At 37.7% G+C, this 21,412-nt stretch overlaps 1 protein-coding gene across 1 annotated transcript; it reads left to right on the forward strand.

The window, feature by feature from the left end:
• Positions 1–5,400: 5,400 nt before the first annotated feature.
• LOC139709394 (complement receptor type 2-like) lies at positions 5,401–19,547 on the forward strand. Its single transcript, XM_071621361.1, has 7 exons — positions 5,401–5,461; positions 6,165–6,347; positions 6,868–7,044; positions 13,865–14,047; positions 14,753–14,935; positions 18,614–18,796; positions 19,528–19,547. Exons 1-7 carry the CDS (start codon positions 5,401–5,403, stop codon positions 19,545–19,547), a joined length of 990 nt encoding a protein of 329 aa, XP_071477462.1.
• The last annotated feature ends 1,865 nt before the right edge of the window (positions 19,548–21,412 follow it).

Genomic DNA, 21,412 nt, shown 5'->3' on the forward strand with positions numbered 1-21,412 from the left:
CTAGAGTGTATTGATGTCAACGTCTATATGCTAGTCCAAATATATGGATCAGACATTGTCAGACGCTTTGTAATTTTACTGTCATTGAATGCTGTTAAAAATGTTTGTTTTTTTGTGATGTCAAAAATTCATATTCCATAATAATGACTTATGAAAAAGGACAATGTTTTTTGTTCTGATCAATAAAATCCAGAAAAAAAATCGTTATCTCCAGGAGATAATGATCAGTCAAGGATATACAAGACAAATTTGTCTAGTACGGTGGGAACGAGAACATTTAATACACACAAGGAAAATAAAATTCCACATGCCTATTCGTATGACAATAAACCATTCGTCTGACAATAAACCATTCGTCTGATAATCATGTCATTTGCTGTTAAACAACACGTCTCTGCACGTCGTGCTTCGTTCCCCCAATGACACAAACGAACCAATTTCGTGAAAGAACTTGCAGAATTGCTGTATGAAAGCTTCTTCAAGTCCGGACGCGCAAGAGGTTAATCGCAAGCTTAGTAGGATTCAATTACTCTGTTTAACCCCACAGAGGCGCCTTCACATGCTTTGGCCCTCTATCAGCTATTCTTTGTTGTTTTGTTTGGGAGGTTTTTTTTTTTTCTTCATGTTGTGGGAAACCGCTAGATTCCACATGCTGATACAATCAGGTGACTTTCCTTGGTGCGAAACCAGTCTTTCAATGATATTGGCATAGCCTATTCATGTCCAGAAAAGAGATTAAAAATCAAAACTAACAGACATCTTGGTATACATGGTGGTATCTCCAGCGTGTCCAGGACATAAAAAGACGATGATTCTCGATTATCAAGCTGCGCTACATACAACAGTCTTCATTGCCGTTATATCCGGTACGTACCTGTTTTTAGTGACTATCACCTGTGCATAAATATTCATTAATACGTGTATAATGTTCTCAGATGTAGGCCTATCGATAGGTGAAACGTTGTATACATTCATAGTGACTTAGTTGATGCATATAATTCCGTCGCCTACATTCCTGTGTGTATAATGAACACGTAACGATCTGATAGGGATAAATTCATTGTTATCCTTTAGCTTATCACTGATAAATATGTAAGGTGATTGTAATCCACTGCCTTCCGATATCCTTCTTTATTATTAAAGTTACGATTTTTTTTTTCTGGAACCTTCAGTAAAGTGTTAATAGGTATAATTATGCGTGCGTTTGTGTATCTATCTCTCTTTGTATAATAGGTTTTCCCGGCCAATTTCGTAAAATTGTCATTCATTTTCATATTATGTGCATTCAAGTTCGTATGTTTGAAGCGGTGCACCGACTTGATCAAACGATTTCACGTAAAGTGCTTTCAAATTCATTTTAAGGCACCCAAAGTAGTGGTCAGAAGTTCAAAGTCGGATGTAAGCATTCAATTTCATGTTTGGGCATCGATTTCCAACTTTGTGCTTTCAAATTAGCGCGAGGGGCTCGATAAGCACTTAAAAGCACTGTCAATTTCTTTTTTTAGCAAGCGATTTTTACAATTGAGCATTCAATTTGGTAATGCACGTATATACTTATAAATAAGCACTAAAGTCTTTTATGAACTTGTTTCATTATCCGAATTTGGCTGGGAAAGATGTGGCGACAGGTGAGACGAAGTTGAATGACCATTGCCGAAAATGAATGCTACTGATAATATGAAATTAAATGATAAAACAATGAACTTGGCCGGGGAAACCCATACAATTATATATATATATATATATATATATATATATATATATATATATATATATATATATGCATACATTCATGTAGCAAAAGCGAGTTGAAAATAAAAACATATAGAAAAGATAACTTGCCATCTTTTTGGCCATGGGCCTGTTAAAGGTCCGTATATCAAAGATTTATTGGTTAGGATAACATGAATTATCTTAACGCTCTATTTCCATTTTTCTTGTTGTTTGTGCGAACAAGGCTTCACATTATCGGCGAAATAGGGCCACCAGAAGTAAATGTCGACCCGCCATTATTAAAGAAACTTTTAGTGGCCAGGCAGGATAAAATGCAGTTATTTTGCTTGATTTTATACAGGATTGTCCGTACTATATAGCTCACGAATACAGCAATTAAAGGCAAGGCTAAGTACACCAATCAGCGAAAAAAGAGTTATGTATTGACGAATTGCATGAATATCTTTAACAGGGAATGTTTATCAAATCTTATTTCCATTTTTACATTGTCTTACTTTTGCCTTGCAATTTGTTTCGCTTCCGAGCAATGAAGTGGCAGCGCACCGAAGAAAGAGATAAGATATATATCATGAAACATTATTGGAGTACACAGTAATTATAGTATCTTACTTCATAGAATACATTGTCAGATTGTAAAACACCAACTTCAAAAAGTTGAGAATGAAAGTCCTTGACATGTGTGAGTCAATTGAAAAGCATTTTTGATTAAAGTCCTTCAAAAGACCCCTAATTTATTAAGTGGCTATTAATCTCTGCATTTCAGTTTTTGTGATTGCGGCAGGTATACTCTGACATCTACGTATATAGTGTGATTTTTTTCCTCCTTTCTTTTTCGTGCTTTCCAGGTGTTCAAGCATTATGCAATAATAGTAAGTATTTTTGCATGATGCATATGCAATAACTGATGCTCTCTAGTTACAATTAATACTCGATGTTAATGGTTACTTTAAAGCAGGACACCCAATTTTCATATGTTGAATGGAGAATAATCAATGAAACAGATGTAATACCAGAATGACAGCCAATAGCCATTCCTTTTTTACGTGCTGTGCGGTTACATATACTTTGAAGATACAAGCCATGGTTAAAGTAAGCCAGATAACACTGGATAAGCATGATAATGATGATAACAAGATGATCAAAGGTAAAAAAAAAAAACCGTAAAATTAACCTTCAGAATGGGGCGCTACTTCATTTAGTGAGTATGAGGAAAAATATATAGATATTATATGATAACATGAAAGCTGGTCCTTAGAGATTAAGCTTTATTCTATGATTAGTGGGAGAATTTTGCTATTTTTGATACCTGTAAAGAAATGTCAGATTTGAATGTTGTTCTCGTCATAACAATGGCTAATAACAATCTTATGTTATTTTTCACCCAGACCCCTCGTCATCATGCACGTCAGATCGTAAGTATGCGGACGGCGTCACTAATCAATATTCTTCCATAATAAATGTGATGGCAATAACAATTCGACAATGACAATGACAATGACAATGACAATGACAATGACAATGACAATAACAATAAACATTCTGTTGTGTGCGTGTGTGCGCGCGCGCACGAGCACGTGCATGTGTGCGTGTGCGTGTGTGCGTGAATGTGAGATGTGTATGTGTGTGTGTGCGTGTGAGTGTGTGTGTGCGTGTGTGTGTGTGTGTGTGAGGGGTACTTTTGAATGCTTATTGTAGATGTGTGCATTCTGTCTGTTTGCGTCTGTATATATATTGTATATGTGTAAGTGCGTGTTCTGAATTCCACCGAGATGCAGTGTTATGGATTTCGTACCATTTTAATCATCTGTTTGTTTGTTTGTTTGTTCGTTCGTTTGTTTGTTGTCGGGTTGTTTTTTTGGGGGGATGACACATATTTTGTTGTTGTGGTATTTTTTCTGTAATTTGGAGACTAAAATGTTGCTACCCTTTGTATCATTTGCGCCTATTCGAGTGATTTATTGTTCCCTTCGCTACAGTACTCACAGCTTTATCATATATTATCATTATCATTATCTTTTTGTTGTTTCTTTTCCCCTCAGCATGATTTGACGTATACGTGGCAGAGCTAAAATGTGTCATCAGTTCCCGTTACGTGGATCTTGAAAATAAAACTCAGTTCATACGCGTCCAAACCCAACATGCATTATAATGATTCAAGCTATACAAATGCAGATAGTCATGCATAGGCTAAGGATCAACTTTGTTTAGAGAGCAGAGTTTATTTATGCGAGTTGCTCCGCTTCGACTAATTAAAACTTTCCAACTTCGTAACTTAATGACTCAATAATGATGCACTCTGCCAAAAATCTTCGGAGCATGAAGTAGGGATCATAAGAATACCATTCACCTTTCTATTTCAAAAACCTACCTATAAACTCGCCGAACACGCGTGATTGGTTGTGACGTCACTGAATGGACTCAGCAAGCAAAAGCAGACTACGTCCTATAGACACAGCACACATTCAAAGTTGTGACTATTTTCCTTATACTCATAGGTTCAGGAGTGTTTTATCGATATTTTGCCGGGATAAATGCCATGCACGGTGAATCTAACGCTTTTTCGTGTGAGTTGAATGATCTGCTTTTAAAAACATCAACAGTAATGACAAACTTTCATATAAAAGGTAATGTCTTTCATGCACTTGCCCGGCCCAAACACTGGCCACAATCATCGTCAGCATTCGCGTGGCCTTGCTACTGTTTGAGTTTTTTATTCAGCCGCACGATCGCGCCGGATGGTTTGCTGTTCACAGGCTTTCACCATTGTTCGGCGGGCTTTTCAACCTCGAAAATGCAATGGCCCTTGTCTTCTTAAAACCTAAATATGCCTTTCCAGTGATGGTTTCTAAGCCGGGTACTGGTAAAGGAGCGTTATGTGCCACCTTTTCCTTTGAAGAATATCACAATTTGCCCCATTCACTGAAATTTAACCTCTTCTTCAGTAGCAATGAATGCACTTATGATGATGTTTTAGCTGCAGCACGTCGTCTGCTGCTGTTATATAGGTCCAGTTCATTACATCAGTAACAACGTCGCTGAATTTTCCCGAATTCATTAAAAGCGCTTGCATTACTGCAGACATTGTATTAATTTTCTCTTTACTTTTGTCACGCTTGTTGCATTCCCGTTGTGGAATAAGCAAAAGTCTTGCATTATCTTGGTCATTTTCCAGATTCTAGCATAAACACAGCGGAATGATTTGTATACCGAGTTTTAATTTCTTTATAGAATTTCCAATTTATAGATCTCAGATTTGGTTCACAGGGATTAGCGTGTAATTCATTATGTAGTCTGTATGTGATTAATGCCACTGTCAGTGATAATTCTGCTGTAAAGATGGGCACAACATTCATATTCAATGTCCTGTACTTGACCTTTCGATGCTATCAAGCTTGACAGAAATGTGACGTCTAGGAAGAATGGCACGTCGACTCTGTTATGATTTCTGGTCGTCATGAAAACTCTTTGATTCCGGTTTTGTCACTTGTTGTTGCGTTGTGTTTGTCCTAGATTAATGATTGTGTGTCGGTAACCCCCCTCAAAAAAAAAAAAAACCCAACAGAACAAAACAAAGACAAATGAGCACGAATCCACTTTTGTTCTTCATTTCACATAACTTTCGCTGCTTCATGTTGCTCTCTCATTACAGAATGTTGTTTTGAAGATATGCCGGCACAAGAAGGAACGTATTATGACCCATCTCCAAAACAAGACTGCTACGATGATGGTACTCGAATTCTCTATTATTGCCCCGGTACTCTGTACGGACCTCCCTATAACGACTGCAGTATTGGATCTTGGGCCATTCCATTTGCCCCGACATGTGAAGGTAGTGATACGTCTAAATGTCACGTGGCCTGTCAGAGCTAAATGAAATATTAAACGTCCTTTAGATTGACATCTCAATCACAATGGGTCAACATGATATTGGATTTGATTATTGTCCATTCTTGTTCGGGAAGTTTACCAGCAACTATTGCAAACAATCAATATGTTCGTACGTTTGCTATTTACGTTTGATCCACATTGCAAAGTATCGCATATAGTATGTGGGAAACAACATTTGTCAAGTATCAGCTGACAACGTTTCAAAGTTCAGCTTGCTCACTGGATATCTGATATACATTTTGCTGCTAAGAATAAACAAATTTTACTTTTGTACTTTGATACACTTATTTCTACTCTCCTTGAATGAAGCATGAAATGATAATCCTTACATATTTTGTGGGCGCATGGGATGACGAAAACTATAGAGGCAAGATATTGTACTTTCTGCATGGGTATCGGTGCCGATACGCGTGTATGATATACTGTCTATTTATTTCTTCGAAATTCTCACACTATAGTCTTATCATGATTAGAATAACGATAGAATATGCTTCTTCGTCAGTATCCTTTTACAAGTCTCATTTCAAACTCTTTCCATTCAGCCGATACGTGCCCTAACCCTACCCTAGACAACAAGGGCACGATATCTCCTGACAAATCGGAGTACGATGTTTTCGAGACAGTCACCTTCGGGTGTGACAGCACTTCTTCTCTCGTGGGTGTGACCACAAGTAGGTGTGAGTCTGGTGGTACGTGGAACCCTTCTACCGTGCCCAGCTGTGCAGGTGAGCATGATGACTCGAGCTTACGTCACCCATGACAAACTGACATGGTATACTTATACATCATAACAAACCAAGAGACACATTACTCTGCTCGATAGGCTTGTGGTATATTACCATTTGCTCTGGTTCCGGTCTAAAGTTCATGACATGCAAGAAACAGGTCCGAGTCAAGGGAGGGAGACATACAGTGATTCTTGCCGCCCAAAGTTTATAAAACAGTTAATCGTTGCTATACATAGGTCTTGGTGTGAACATAATTATGCAAGCTCAGTATTTATGAAATTGTCAAGAAATCTTGTCTTTGTACGTTTATTCGAATTCCAGTTTCTCTCTCAAACCGGTACTTTGTCACTGCGTGCAGATATAAAGATAAATTCAGAGGCACTCAATCAATGATTACCTTTGTTAAGATGATAATTTACACCCCCACCCCCACCCCCTCCCGACACCGTACTATATAAGCACTCTACATGCAATCCTTCATACAGGCTGTGCGTTTTCCCGTTTATTCCCGATCTAGACAAGTGTCTCCCACCTGTGGTAGCTAACTCAGACTACGCCACGCAGCTACAGCCGGTAGATCATGCCACCACCATCACGGTGGAATGCGATCCCGGCTACTCGACAGGGACTGGCACGGATACAGACATGACTTGTAACAATGGGAACTTCGATGTTGCTGACCCCGTGTGCTACGGTGAGCATAATTACCCCATACCTAGTTGGCCTCTGTATATTTCATTCAGTAAACAAACAAACAAACACACAAACAAACAAACAAACAAACAAACAAACAAAAACCAACAACATTGAAGATCCGGATGATAACATCGGTGAATATAATGCCATGGCAAAATATCGATTAGAAGGTGAACATTCCGTTTTGAACATTCAACTGTACCTCGGATTGAGTTGATAACTAAACGTCTACGAAGAATGAAAGAGACGCAAAAGGGAGAGAGAGAGACAGAGACCTACACCTGTGATTCTGGCTACACTCTGGTGGGAGCCGTTACCATTACTTGTACAGACGGAAGTTGGAGTGCACCCGAGCCGTCCTGTCATGGTAAGATAGCGTTGTTCATTGATATCGCCCAAACAGATAATGCACACCACTTACAAATCCAAACGTAAAACTTATCTATTCCTCTCACACTGAGGACTGTAATTGTCGTATGTCATTAATGTTCGGAACAATATTGCATCTATAATTGGTATATGTTTTAATCTTTATTTGGTATGATATTTGTTTTTTGTTTGCCATCTTCTTCTTTGTTGACATGTTTGAACATGTATATGCATGTATCTTTTCATTTTTGAAGCGCCATGAACACTGAAAAGTGGACCTGTGCGCTATACAAGTAGCCGCTATTATTACTATTATTGTTATTGTTATTATTATTACATGTCATGTTTATAATACTGTAAAAGTGGATATTTTCGCAGGACTAATTTTTCGCGCTTGGCCGGGTCAGAAGAGTTCCGAGTGTTTTTAATTCCGCGGAATAGAGACATGACGCACAGGAACATATGGCAAACAAAAATATTCGTGTGCTTTATTTTCGCGCTAGGTTCTGGTTGCGCGAAATGCGCGAAAATTTCAACACCGCGAAAATTTCAACTTTTACAGGATACCCTTGAATCAAACGAGTGTGACAGCGAACTATAGATATCTTTAGTGACTCCAAAAATATAGCCAATCCAACGCATAGTATGAGTGTAATAAGAAACCCACGTTCTTTATAGAGTTTAAGAACATAAACTTTATAAAATAATGAATCAATGAATTAAACTTGCCATACAGAAACTACTGTATTATTCTGATCATGCTGCTATCATGGCTATAGTTCGCTGTCACACTCGTTTTTCGTTGATTTTCCCCCGAAAGAGTGAATATGCATTAGATCTACATCTTACCCTCTTATGTGGTGAGGGCAGAGTTTAGATTGTCGACAGCTGTGTTGCGTTCTGTGAACATTGCAGTATGGAAAATATAAATTAACATTTAAATTCTACACCAGAAATTTCTCAATTCATGCACGGACGAACTGTTTTATTTTAGTCTCTTCGTGTTTTTGATTTGTGTTTTATTGTGTTTGTTAACCCATGCAGTAGAAACTTAATTTTTATCTAATTCATTAGCACACCATGAAGGTAGGGAATGAACGTTTGTAACAAATAAAAAAATAGTGAAATCACAGTGAAAACAGAACTTGAACAATTCGACTGTTCGAAGCACAAGATAGACAACGAGTAATTATATAGCTTACACCACTGTTAAGGATGCATACACAAATACACATTGTCTGAAATTAATTGAAATGAGATCAAACGTATATTGAATATACAAACGAGTAAGCTGATTATTGTCTGGCATTAATAATCAAACACATTTACTTTTTTTTTCTTTCTTTTTTTACGTAGATGACACCCCTTCCTGTACACCAGGACGTAAGTACATACACACTTTTACTGAGTGCAATGAGTGTCATGAGTGTAAACCATTTTGAATTTAAGGACGTTCCTCAGTTAAAGTAAAATCCATGTCATTTTCTTGAAACTTTCCATACCGTAACTTTGACCCATCCGAAGCCCAAATATGTAAATAAAACCATAGGTTCATGTGCTTGTTTTTCTTCTACGGGACTTTGAAGAATATGACTAATCTGCCGTCCTGTACCAAAATGATAGCGTTACATGATCAAGACCATGATCGGCAACAAAATCTGCAATGACAAACGTAAATCCCCATAATTCTTTCAAAATCCACGTTATTTCTCCAAATTTGCAAGAATTGCAGAAAAGGGTACCCAAAACGAGGAAAAGGTTTTAAAGTTAGGTTTTACACTCTCATTCTTCAGCAAGCAGCGCCCTCACGCGGCAGAAAACACCGAAATCTCTCAAATCCTTCTCATCGACGTTTTCTGTTAGGGGTGAGCAAAGGGACAACGTTCATAAAACTTATGCTGTACATTCAAAACCCATGTCAATTTCACGAAACTTTACCAAATTGTAGACAGAGGCTTACTTATTCCAGAAAAACAATCAAAAGTGGGGGTTCATGACAAAGTGCTCGTTTTTGTGCTAGCAGCGCCCCTATGCGACATATATCATCGTAAGTCCCCAAAATCTGGTCAGGAACCTATGCAGGGATGCCCTGACAGGGTGGGTTCATAAAACTTATGCTGTACATTCAAAACCCATGTCAACTTCATGAAAATTGACCAAATTGTAGAAAAAGGCTCACTAATACCAGAAAAACAATCAAACGTGGGGGTTCATGTGCTCGTTTTTGTGCTAGCAGCGCCCCCATGCGACATATACTATAGTACGACCCCAAAATCTGGTCAGGAACCTATGCAGGGATGCCCTGACAAGATGAGTTCATTAGGCTTATGCTGTTCATTCAAAACCCATGTCAATTTCACCAAACTTGACCAAATTGTAGACGAAGGCTTACTAATTCCAGAAAAATAATTGAAAGTTGGGGTTCATGTGCTCGTTTTTGTGCTAGCAGCGCCCCCATGCGACATATATCATCGTAAGTCCCCAAAATCTGGTCAAGAACCTATGCAGGGATACCCTGACAAGTGGGTTCATAAAACTTATGCTAGCTGTTCATTCAAAACCCATGTCATTTTCACGAAACTTTATCAAATTGTAGAAGAAGGGTTACTTAATGCAGAAGAATTGTAAAAATGGGGGGTTCATGTGCTCGTTTTAGTGCTTGCAGAGCCTCCTTGCGACGGAAATCATCGTAACTGAGACCCCCAAATCTGGTCAGGAACCAATGCAGGGATATACCCTGCTAAGATGCATGAATCTCATGCGGTTCACTCGAAACCCCATTTTCTTAAAAAAAAAAAAACACACACACAAACAAACAAAAAAACATGTCACAATTGCAGTGATATGGTGAAAAATATTCAGAAAGAAAGGTCCATGCGCGTTTTTGTTATCATTTCCCTTCCACAGCCATAATGATATTATGTGGATGCAAGCGTGGAAAACTCCATATTATTGATATGCACGCTTGTTTGTTTGTTTTACCCACTTGCTGTAACCATGTACAAAAAGTGATAATGGAGGAAGAAGAATAAATATAAGGAAATGGGAGTTTTGGCATTAGTCTGACCGTCCTCCAAATGAAAAACAAATCTTAATAAAATGACGTTGATTGTAGATTGCGTCACGGTGTGTTGGTTGTTGCAGTGGTTGGTAAAGTGCGTGTTGTAAGCTATGGAGAAGTACCTCCCCCCCCCCCCCCCCCGAAAAAAAAATTGATTCTCCTTTTGTTACACCAGATTTGGTAATTAAAAAAATAATATATGAATGGTGAAAGTGATGAATAGCCTTGTTTGATAACACTTTCGTGACCTTGTATTTTGTAACCAAAAATTAAAAAAACAAACAATATTTTGTATTACTAGTAATGACAAGTTTAGATCTAATTTAGATTTTATGAGAGACACTCAGATTATTTTAGCTGCTAGACCTAAAGATGATATGTGTGTCATATGCTTGTTTTGTTGTTGTTGTTGTTGTTATTGTTGTTGTTGTTTTAACACCTAGTCCAAAAGACTAGTGAGCCTTAGACCCCGACTAGGGCCTATAGGCCCTTGGTACCTTAGCACTCGACTTTACCATGTTGATGACCGGATAATGAACTTCATTTCGCAAAACAGATCTATGGATTGAAAATGGAAACAGCTCTGTTCCACTTCCAAGCTTCGCGATTCCGTAAATCAGTGTTGTGGTACAATGACCATATGCGGCTCGGACCGCTGAACTTTGCGTGGTATGTACAGATTGTAACGCGTATAGTCGGCACGCGAGCCGAGCGAGGCCGCCCAGCGCGGCTGCCTGGCGCGGCCGCGGTGGGGAGCTGTCGGGTATCCGTACGTACACATACCACACTCTAGCTCGATCTACTAGCAGCTGCTCAGCTCAGCTAGCTCAGCTCATCACTCGTGCGTGCGCTTCTACGCTCTTTGTTACGTCACTGGCACCTGAGCAGCTAGGATGCGCACAAACTCAACTGAGGAACGTCCTTAAATCGAGATATGAATTCAAATTATAGTAATGCAAAATACCCAACGCATGTTTTTGTGTGTGTTTATAGTATATACTAAACTTACCATTGGTTTGTAAAATCTACAACGATACATGGAATAATATATAGGCCTACATGCATAAATACTTTCACTATTTTGTGATTAGATCATACACGGTTTGTATATGTACGCACAAAAAAAAATCAAAAACGTTATTGAGACAACATGAATATCATGCGCATTGTTCAATGTTGTTTGCTGCAGGAAAAATAATAAGGGTTTGAATTTGTTCATATAAATCTACCGACGAGTACGACTAACAATGACTAAAGTATTGATTGTAATGTCTATAATTCCACTCAAGCACTGTTCTTTTCTTCCTTGGTTTAATCAGAATTCATGGGAATTGATTTTTTTTTTCAATTCCTTGACATCGCCAATCACACTTTTATTTTGTTTAGTTTTCTTGGGTTCTGATATGTTTCGGCGCAGTTTAATAAACTACATGATATCATTATTTCTGGTGAAACCGTGGTCTAAATAGATTTAGAGATGAATACCAACCCGTATATATTTCAGGATTTGAAATGAAGATAACCCTTCATGTGTCAATGAGTTAAATGTGCGTAAATTTCACACACATATAATAATAATAATATAATAATAATAAATCATTTATCAAGCGCAGAAACTATGTCTATATATTCTACTGCGCTTCAAGAGCTCTTAAGTTCCATTGTTGCACAATGCTGCATGGGAAGTACAAAAAGAAATAAGCCCATGCTAAAACAAAAAAGTTTTCACTTTTGATTTAAAACTATTTAAAGTCTGACATTTCCGAATGTCTAATGGTAATCTATTCCACAACCTAGGGGCTGCACAAGAAAATGATCGGTCACCTAAGGTAACTTTTGTTTTGATTTGGGGTATCTGCAATGTCAATCTATCATTTGTACTGCGGAGATTGTGGCTATGAGTCTGAGATTTAAAGTTCAATAGTTCAATATACCTATGGGCAGGCAATCGATATGGCACGCAGAGGTTTAAACACTTTTTAAATGCATTTGCAGATTGATTTTGTTGTTGTTGTTTTTGGTTTTTGACATGTGTGTTTGTGGAAATGTATGGGTAGAGACAACGGGGAGGGACTGTCCCATGAAGTATCTAGTAAAACAGTTTATACCCAGCTAAATAACGTGTTTGGTGTCAAACAAAAGCGATCTGTTAGGCCATATTTGGAAATGAACTTGGTGTCGAGGAATAACTGGTAAAAGAAAAAGAAAACACAGACACACCGCATCGTCATTAGTTCTGCTTCTAACCCTTCTTTTTCTCTCCCTCATTCCCATGAGGGTTGGGTGAGGATGCACAAAACGACCCCATTACCACTTTCTGTGTCCCGCTTTGCAAGCCAGGCACTTGTTGTTGTTGTTGTTATTGTTGTTCATTTTCCATCTGTGAAGATGGCTGGATAGCCCATATTCAGCTACACTAAGCTGGTCTTCCATGGGGTCCAGTTGGTTGTGGGGTGGGACCACTTCACCGGGTTAGACACCCTGCTCTTTGCGATGAATGAATGAAGCGGGATCTTTTACGTGCATGAGCTGTGACTCTCTCATACACGGGACCTCCATTTTATGTCCTATCCGAGGGACAGAGTGTTTTGCCTCTTGCTAGAGGGGATGGTATGTTTACACACAACATTGCTCAGTCCAGACTCGGGTTCGAACCCGAGCCGCGTGATCGTGAGGCAGACGCGCTACCGACTGAGCCAACTCACCGCCCTTCATTATAAAGAGAATAAAGCATGACTATGCACGAGTACTGATGACTTTATTCTCGTCACCCTCTTCCATCCAGATTTGAGTATAACAAATCAAATATCGCTATGGCAACAATGTCTTCCCACAAAGCTATATATCTTAACCCCTTCCCCACCGCCATCTGTCCTGAGATATCACTCGCCTGTCGGTGTTCTCTCATCTCTGTGTGAGTCAATCGAATAGCAGGAGTATTTATTATTGGACAATTTGAATAAGGGCCTATGATCGAGATAAAAAAGTTTTAATTATAGGAATGACTACTGTATAGGTTGCAGTATTTGGATGATGCAAGGAAGTCTAGGAAATCGGAAAATATGGAGAAAAAAGTTAGAGGAATCAATACGTCGGAAAAATAGGAGAGATATGTCCACCATATAGTGCATCGAGGCAAGTATATTAAGCGGTTGGTACATAAAGCCTCATAAACGTTAAACATATTTACGCACAAGGGCCTTCTTCACTGCTTTTGTTTTCACTCACAGTCGTATTTCATAACGAAGAGAATTCCTGTGACGCATGATTTGTTCCAGATCAGTCAATGTGTTTAAAGGAACACTTGAATCTTTAACATCCAATACTCCAGTCCCCTCCCTTTCAAAAGGTCGAATTGCAGTTTCTCCATGCTATCTCTTTCACATAGAATGTCGTTTTGAAGATTTACCGGCACAAGAAGGAACCTACTTCGATCCAAGTCCAACACAAGACTGCTACGATAGCGGCACCCGTATTCTCTACCAGTGTACTGGAGGAACTCTGTACGGACCTCCATACAATGACTGCAACGGTGGAACTTGGGCCATTCCATTTGCCCCTACATGTGAAGGTATGATGATACATCTAAAACGTCACGTGGTCTGTCAAAGCTTATGTGAAACATTAAACGTCCTTTAAATGACATCTAAGAAATTAAAGGTCGTCTACAGTAGCCCCATAAACAGGATTTTGTGTTTCTTGTCTCTTCTCATTGGGGAAGTCTATACCTGCAATTACTACAAAAAGGTAGATGAATTCTTAGCTTCAAATAGTCACTAGTCCCCTCGACGCTACATTCAGAGTGATGGATCCTGTCAAGTGCTGAAGTAGAACTATCAACTTCGATCTATCCGGAAAAGTATCTTATGCAACTGTGGTAAAACAAGTCCGTCATATGTGAGCTGGCAATCTTGTAAAAGTGTAACTTGCTCACTTGATATCAGGGAGAGTTATTTTGTCTCATTAGTAACACCGTCGTTTTTGCTTCTAAGGAGGTCCTTTAAACTAATGAATTAAAAACATGTAGTTTTCATGTTTAGTATACACTTTGTGATAATGTCTATTCCCTAAAGCCGAGGTGTGCACACTGGATGACGAAAATGAGAAATAAGTTATTGAATTTTCTACATGGGTATCGCGCAGATCATATGTACTGAACATTGTCTTCTTCGGTTCGCTCGTTATCATTTACAAAAATTTAATGAGAATAAGATATTATGCTTCTCCGTTAGTACGACCCCAAATACATTTGGCACCATCTCATTTATCCTTCCAGCCGATTATTGCCCTAGACCTACATTAGACAACAAGGGCACCATCTCTCCTGACAAAGTGGAGTACAATCCTTTCGAGACAGTTACCTTCGGGTGCGACAACACTTCCTCTCTCGTGGGTGTGATCACAAGTAGGTGCGAGTCTGGTGGTACGTGGAACCCTTCTATCGTGCCTAGCTGTGCAGGTGAGCATTACTGTTTTTGTTTGTTTATTTGTCATGATTCATGCCCTCACAATCTTTCATGTATGTTATAATATATGAAATTCGGAAAAATTGTTATTTTTAGCTAATACAAGTAAAGGCATTTTCTCTTCTCAAGATATATCAGAGTTAACATTTGGGTTTTTTTTAATGTTTAGGGTGGTTTTAAAGCAAATCTTATATTTATACAGCTGAAATATGAGATTTCTGTATATGAAATGAATAAAAAATTGCGAGAACACGACATTGTCAACTTGCTCATTTGAATATTCAGAAGGCCTGCTATGGTCAAGAAATGTTTTCCGAAAAAAATGTAAAATTTTCAAAATGTGACATCTCCCTTGTATCTTATCCGATTTTTGTCATATTTGTATCGTTCTGTAGGGAATATTTTTCTCTTTCATTTGAAGTTTATTCATTTTTTTTTGGTGGATTTCATTTTTAAATCACAGTGTTGGTCATTACCATTGTGATTTATTAATCAAATCATTAATATCTATTGATTTTCATTTTAAAGCTGAATGACTTACTGTTGACTGACTTAAGTAACCCCCACCTGGAGAGATAGCCATAGGTCCTCACAGACAACTATTATTGACCTCTGAAATAACAAACTTATCTTGGGCATCACCATGATCACAGTATGGCCATATCTTACCTCTTCCTGCCGACTTTTATGCTTCTAACCGTGAAGGAATTTCGCGATTGAGAGTTCCAAGGATTATTACTGAAAACCTACAACAAATACACCAAGCACCTCGCTTGTAAGCCTTTGTTCAAACAGATGAACTGAAAATATAATGACATTGAACTTTCGTTTCCCTCTTTACTTAATTAATTTGCTGTCTCCATCTGAACAATTCTTACATGACAAAATACTGTCTTGAGATTGACCATTACATTGAATGCAACCTACCGCACTCTTTGGCACATGTAATTTGATAAAGGTACGAGAAAAGTATTTGTTATCTTAAAATCTCAATTTCATATTTTTAAGCTTTGTTTTTTTAATGTTCTGCGTTGTCTTGTCTGTAATGATCTGCAAGAAACTAAAAAGATGTTTTTTGAAACTTGTCAAACTCTGAATAATTAACCTTCAGATATATTGACTGTTATCCTGTTGTGTGCATTTCAGGTTTGCGTGATTAGTGTATCAAATTTTGTTTGTCACGTTTCTTTTTTTTTTTTTAGTTCTTTTCTTTGCAATGGTGCTTGCCTTTGCAAAAGGGATAAAGTTTGATAGTAGAGTCCATTCCGTGGGATTTATTCGTAATTTACAATGCATTGTTTGAACTTGTCGAAACGTGTCCGTAGTTGCAAATTGCTGATTTAATTTAATTTCATATAGTGAAGGCAAAGTTCAGATTTCTAACCCATTCAAAGCATTTGCATTTCATGCACGTATGCACACATTGGAACATTTCGCTTATGTTTAGAACCGGTCATATAAATCTTTATGAACAGTTTCATGAGCAAAACTGTTTTGTTCGTTTGTCTATAGGATCATGAGTAAAGGGAACTAAAGGGAACTAAATGAATATAGCAACACACACACACACACACACACACACACACACACACACACACAAATAAAAAACTTACATAAACATGATATTGAAGATATTGAAGCATATGACAGAAAGTGTCATAAATATAAGGATGTATACAGAGACGTTATTTGATACGTATCTAAATGAGCTGATATGGGTTTTAAATGCAAAGGGTAAACATTATCTTGTCTGGCTACAATAAGTTAACGTGTTTTTACTTTAATTTTGTTATACGCAAACGCCACCTCAGCCTGCACGTCACAACGTAAGTATACGCACTCTTACTAAGTGTAAACCACTTTGAATTACTAATATTTTGTGAATAAATTCACTGCATGAATGTACATTTTTTTTTTTGCATATACCTAGACGTAGTAATTAGTTTACATGAGCAAAAATGTAAAAAAAGAAGTTACACATAATTAGAGTATAGTATGGCCTATGTCGTTCTAAGACAAGAAGTAAAAGCGTAATAACTAAAGACAAGATAAGTATCATTTACCTGGTTTGCTGGGATGACTACAACTTGACAATGAAAATGTTTGGAGTTTAAACTTGTTCATTTGAATGACTCGAACACATTGCTCTGCCAAAAGCGTAGGACTATAAAAGAGTAATATTTTACGTATATCACCGTTCTCTTCCCTCTGTGTTTAATCAGAATTCACGGAACTGATGCCATGTTTTGCTTCCTTGCATATGTACAAGTAAACGACACTATATCTCCTCTTGGTGCCATTTGAAAAGAAGAATGTATTAACTGGAAACCGTTATCAATTACCTGACATGAGATAAATTATCATTATTTCATATTAAGAGAATTAAAAAAAAAAGAAAGGAAAGTATACGCATTCCATCGTCTTGACACTTGCATTATTATAATCAGGTGTATTTTGATTCCGCTTGTTTTCTGAAAGAGGCAAGTCAAATGTTTTAACTTTAAGCTTCAAAATGAAGATATGTTGACTTCGATTATTAATTTCTTCGAATCCATGTCCATGCGTGACGTCACAAAGTTTTGTAGTCTATTTCCCATGCAGCAATAACGGCACCGAAACTGTAATTCATAACTTTTGAACGAATTTTTCAATTCCCTTTTCCCCAAATTCACTGATATGTTCTACAAACGTTGCTGCAATCACTCAATCCACGTATTTATTTGAGTTTCATCTTTTTATTGATGAGTTTTGGATGCGAGATTGATTTGCTAGTTTGCGAGTTTGCTGAATTTTCGCGTCAGTTCACCATTGTTTATACATTCAGAGTCACAATGACCAATTCCATTATGTTTCATTTATCACTTTATCAATCATAAACGTTCTTCACTTTTCTTCCTTCGCATAGAATGTCGTTTTCAGGAGATACCGACACAACTTGGAACGTACCACGATCCAACTCCACACAAAGACTGCTACGAGAGAGGCGATCGTATACTGTATCAATGTCCGGGAATCCTCCACGGGCCAACCTATAATGACTGCGTTGGAGGAACCTGGTTGATTCCGTTTGGTCCTGCTTGTTATGGTAATGACAGCGACATGCAAAATGATAGGTTGATTAATACACATGGAATGCAGCAAAAATTCAGTCACATAGATTGATTTCTTTCATGTCAGGAAGGAATGGTACATGCGACGAGAAAACGCAATCAATTTCTATTTACTATTGAATTTTGTCTACCTCAGTTAAATACTAATAAAGTGTTATTAAATAAGTCCGCAGCCCTACAGCTGGCCTTTTTTGGCATCAAAACAGGGAAAAAAACAAAATTTAACAAAATATGTTTTGCCACACCACATTTTGTTTCTTTAATTTCTTGTCTTTGATTTTATTCAGCACATTCTACAATTATTGTCCACTGGTGTTTTCTTGTGTGTGTTCTTTTGTTCTATCTATTTCTTAGGAATTTAGCACGTCATACTGTATACTAGTTCAAGTCGTTATCATGAATCTGTACACTAAATGCGAAATATCTTGCTTTTCACTTATTTTTTTTTGTGTATGTACATCCGTACATGTACATAATAATCTGTAGAATACTGTACTGATGGTATGAAATCTTTGCCGCTTCATCTAAAAGTTTTACATGATTACTTTTCTTTTTATTCAGAGAATACGTGTGGCAGACCTACTTTGGACGACAAGGGAACAATATCTCCAGATAAGCAGGAGTACAATGCGTTTGAGAGGGTCGATTTCGGGTGTGGAGGCACATCTACCCTCGTTGGAGTGGCCACAGGTTGGTGTGAGTCGGATGGTACGTGGAACCCTTCTGCTGTGCCCAGTTGTGCAGGTGAGGAAGTTTTCTTGATTTACCCGGCATTGCAAACAATCAAACAACAAACCAACTCGATAGAGATCACCATCTAATACATAGGAAATATGTTAAAGTGTGATTAAAAAATATGAAATCGTAACCATACTCTTAAAATGTCATGTTTTGTATAATAATTATGTACGTCTTTATTAACAAAAAACAAAACAAAAACAAAAACACACAAACAAATGATAATTTCAACAAAGACGGAAGAACCTGTTATCTATCAACTAGATTTTAAAGTGAATGTTTGCATGGCATCGATAATCTATCGTGGAGGTAGCGACAAAAAAGGACGCCGTAATCAATAATTACTGAACAAAGTAATGGAAGTGCTTTCCCACCGAACCGTCTGATAGCAAGAAAGAAATGAAAACCGGCTGTCCCTGAGCACATTGGGTCTCTTACTTGCTGTTAATTGCCATTTCAAATCGGCAGAAAAGTCAGCATTTATACCTATATAGTAATAGAAATGACAACATGATGCAGTAAGTTTCACTTTGATTACGCGCAGTTTTGATATACGTATTTGAAATCAGTGTATGAAAATTAATGAAAATGAAAGCATTAGGTTTAGCCTACGTTAGCTTGCCTTACACAAAGAACTTATGTATAGCTGCTACCCTAAGCATGAATTTTATTTTTTCCTCGATGAAATTTCCTTTACACATAATATTTTGTTTGTCTTCTTCTTTTTTTTTTCATAGACGGTGAACCGACCATCTAAGGGAGTGGTGGACATCGGATAAATGCTGTCTTGACTACTGTATAAATGTTACAGATCTGGCACAGACAGCTGGGAGGTGTATCTTTCATACATTATAGGCCTACATGTACCAATACTACCGATTACATTGTAGCTTCATCTTCTTACAGTCATGACAGCACAATTTAGATACAGACGTTATGTTTCAAGGAGACAGAGAAAGAATTATAGGAACATTAATAGATGATCATAACCTTGACTTCATACCTAGTCGACACACTCAGAATAAAGCGCTCAACGGCCAGATAAGTTGTGGCCACATGCACTGTCTTCGGACTGGGTGACTCAATAAGCACACTTGGAAAAAAAAAGCTGTTGCCGAAATCTCCAAAATAAATACGAAAATATGAAACTTAATTGTGCTTACAAAACAATAATTATTTTGTATGAAATAAAGAAAGAACCAAAGCAAAAAACATGTGTGCTAAATTGACTGCAAAAGATGTCAAATTGGATGCCCAAAAACGAATTCGAATGAACGAGCGCAGCAAATACGTGATCACGTGACCATACCATGTATAGTTTGAATGAACAATAATGAAGTGGTGCTTGTTTTTCGAATTCAAATTGAAAAAGTGTTAATTAGAATGAGGTTGATTGTAATTTGAAAATGAATTTGAATGAAGAGATCACAAAATTGAAATACCAAACATGTCATGTGTGCTGAATTTTTCTAAATTGAATGCAGCATTGCAAAAGTGCGCAATCGGGCTGGAGAACCTATATACTTAAACAGCTATAAGGTTATGGCGCATAATAAAGAGGCAATCCAGATGATTTTCATAATTTCACATCATGTAATAATAATAATAATGATGATGATAATAATGATAATAATAATAATAATAATAATAATAATAATAATAATAATAATTGTTTTTGGATACAAACTCCAAATTTTATTGTCTGAGAATGGAAATTCTTTTTGCCCAATTGATCGTGGGCCCGGCAGCCACTGAGCAGCGCCAGATCGACGTTGCCCTAACCTTTTCAACTGTTGAACAGCAAACAAGGTAGCAGCAACTCCCATCTTTTAATGTCTTTTGGTATGACGCGGCCGGGGTTTGAACCCACGACCTCCCGATTGTGACAGCAGCCGCTCTACTCACTGAGCCAACACATCGGTGCATGTAGTACATAAATCGACATCTCCATGTATAGATCTGAGGAATTTATTGTGGTCCTTGAGCAGAGAAACCAAGACTCTGAAAAATCTTAAACAAATTACACTGAACAACGTTTATGACATAGAGGTTCACATTTTTTTTTTGTAATGAAGCATTCTCTAATTCTTAGTAACAATAGTATTACAATAATTAAAAAGTCTTTTTTTACCCAGCGTAGCCTCTTCAGTGTTGCCACTGCTCTATACCAGAGGGCCCTGCTATTATTACCCTAGCGTTGCCAGGTACCCATTTATACACCTGGGTCGAGAGAAACATAGTCGGTTAAAACATCTTGTCCAATCAGGTCGTAAGCACTGTGCGGGAATTGAACTCGGCTCCTCCGATCAGGAGTTGGGAGTCTTATCCACTATACCACAGCGCCCCCACGCTGTTTTACAACTGATCAGACTGAATCTCAACTCTAAGCCTCAGTCTCGACTTGGTGTTTATACAGAATTACTTTTAGCTTTTAGATGGTGCCGTCATTATTTTATACTCTTATTTTGAGTGATGGACATCAACCCGGGTTCCTTCATTTACAAATAATTAACATTGTGTTAGCTGTTTTTGATTTATAAAATTGTAGTTAGTTTTGGTGGGTTTTTTTTTAGCTATACCTTTCTATGTTTCGAACTGTAATTTGATGATTTTGAAATTGTT

This window comes from Diadema antillarum, unplaced genomic scaffold, assembly GCF_040938485.1.
Source record: "Diadema antillarum isolate AM-2024a unplaced genomic scaffold, OU_Dant_1.0 seq00001431_RagTag, whole genome shotgun sequence".
NCBI classification, from domain to species: Eukaryota; Metazoa; Echinodermata; class Echinoidea; order Diadematoida; family Diadematidae; genus Diadema; species Diadema antillarum.

Coding starts and splice junctions, on each gene's coding strand:
- LOC139709394 (XM_071621361.1), top strand. CDS start 5,401: ATGCCGGCACAAGAAGGAACGTATTATGACCCATCTCCAAAACAAGAC. Junction 14,936..18,613: donor TATCGTGCCTAGCTGTGCAG/GTGAGCATTACT, acceptor CTTTTTATTCAG/AGAATACGTGTGGCAGACCT. Junction 18,797..19,527: donor TGCTGTGCCCAGTTGTGCAG/GTGAGGAAGTTT, acceptor TTTTTTTCATAG/ACGGTGAACCGACCATCTAA.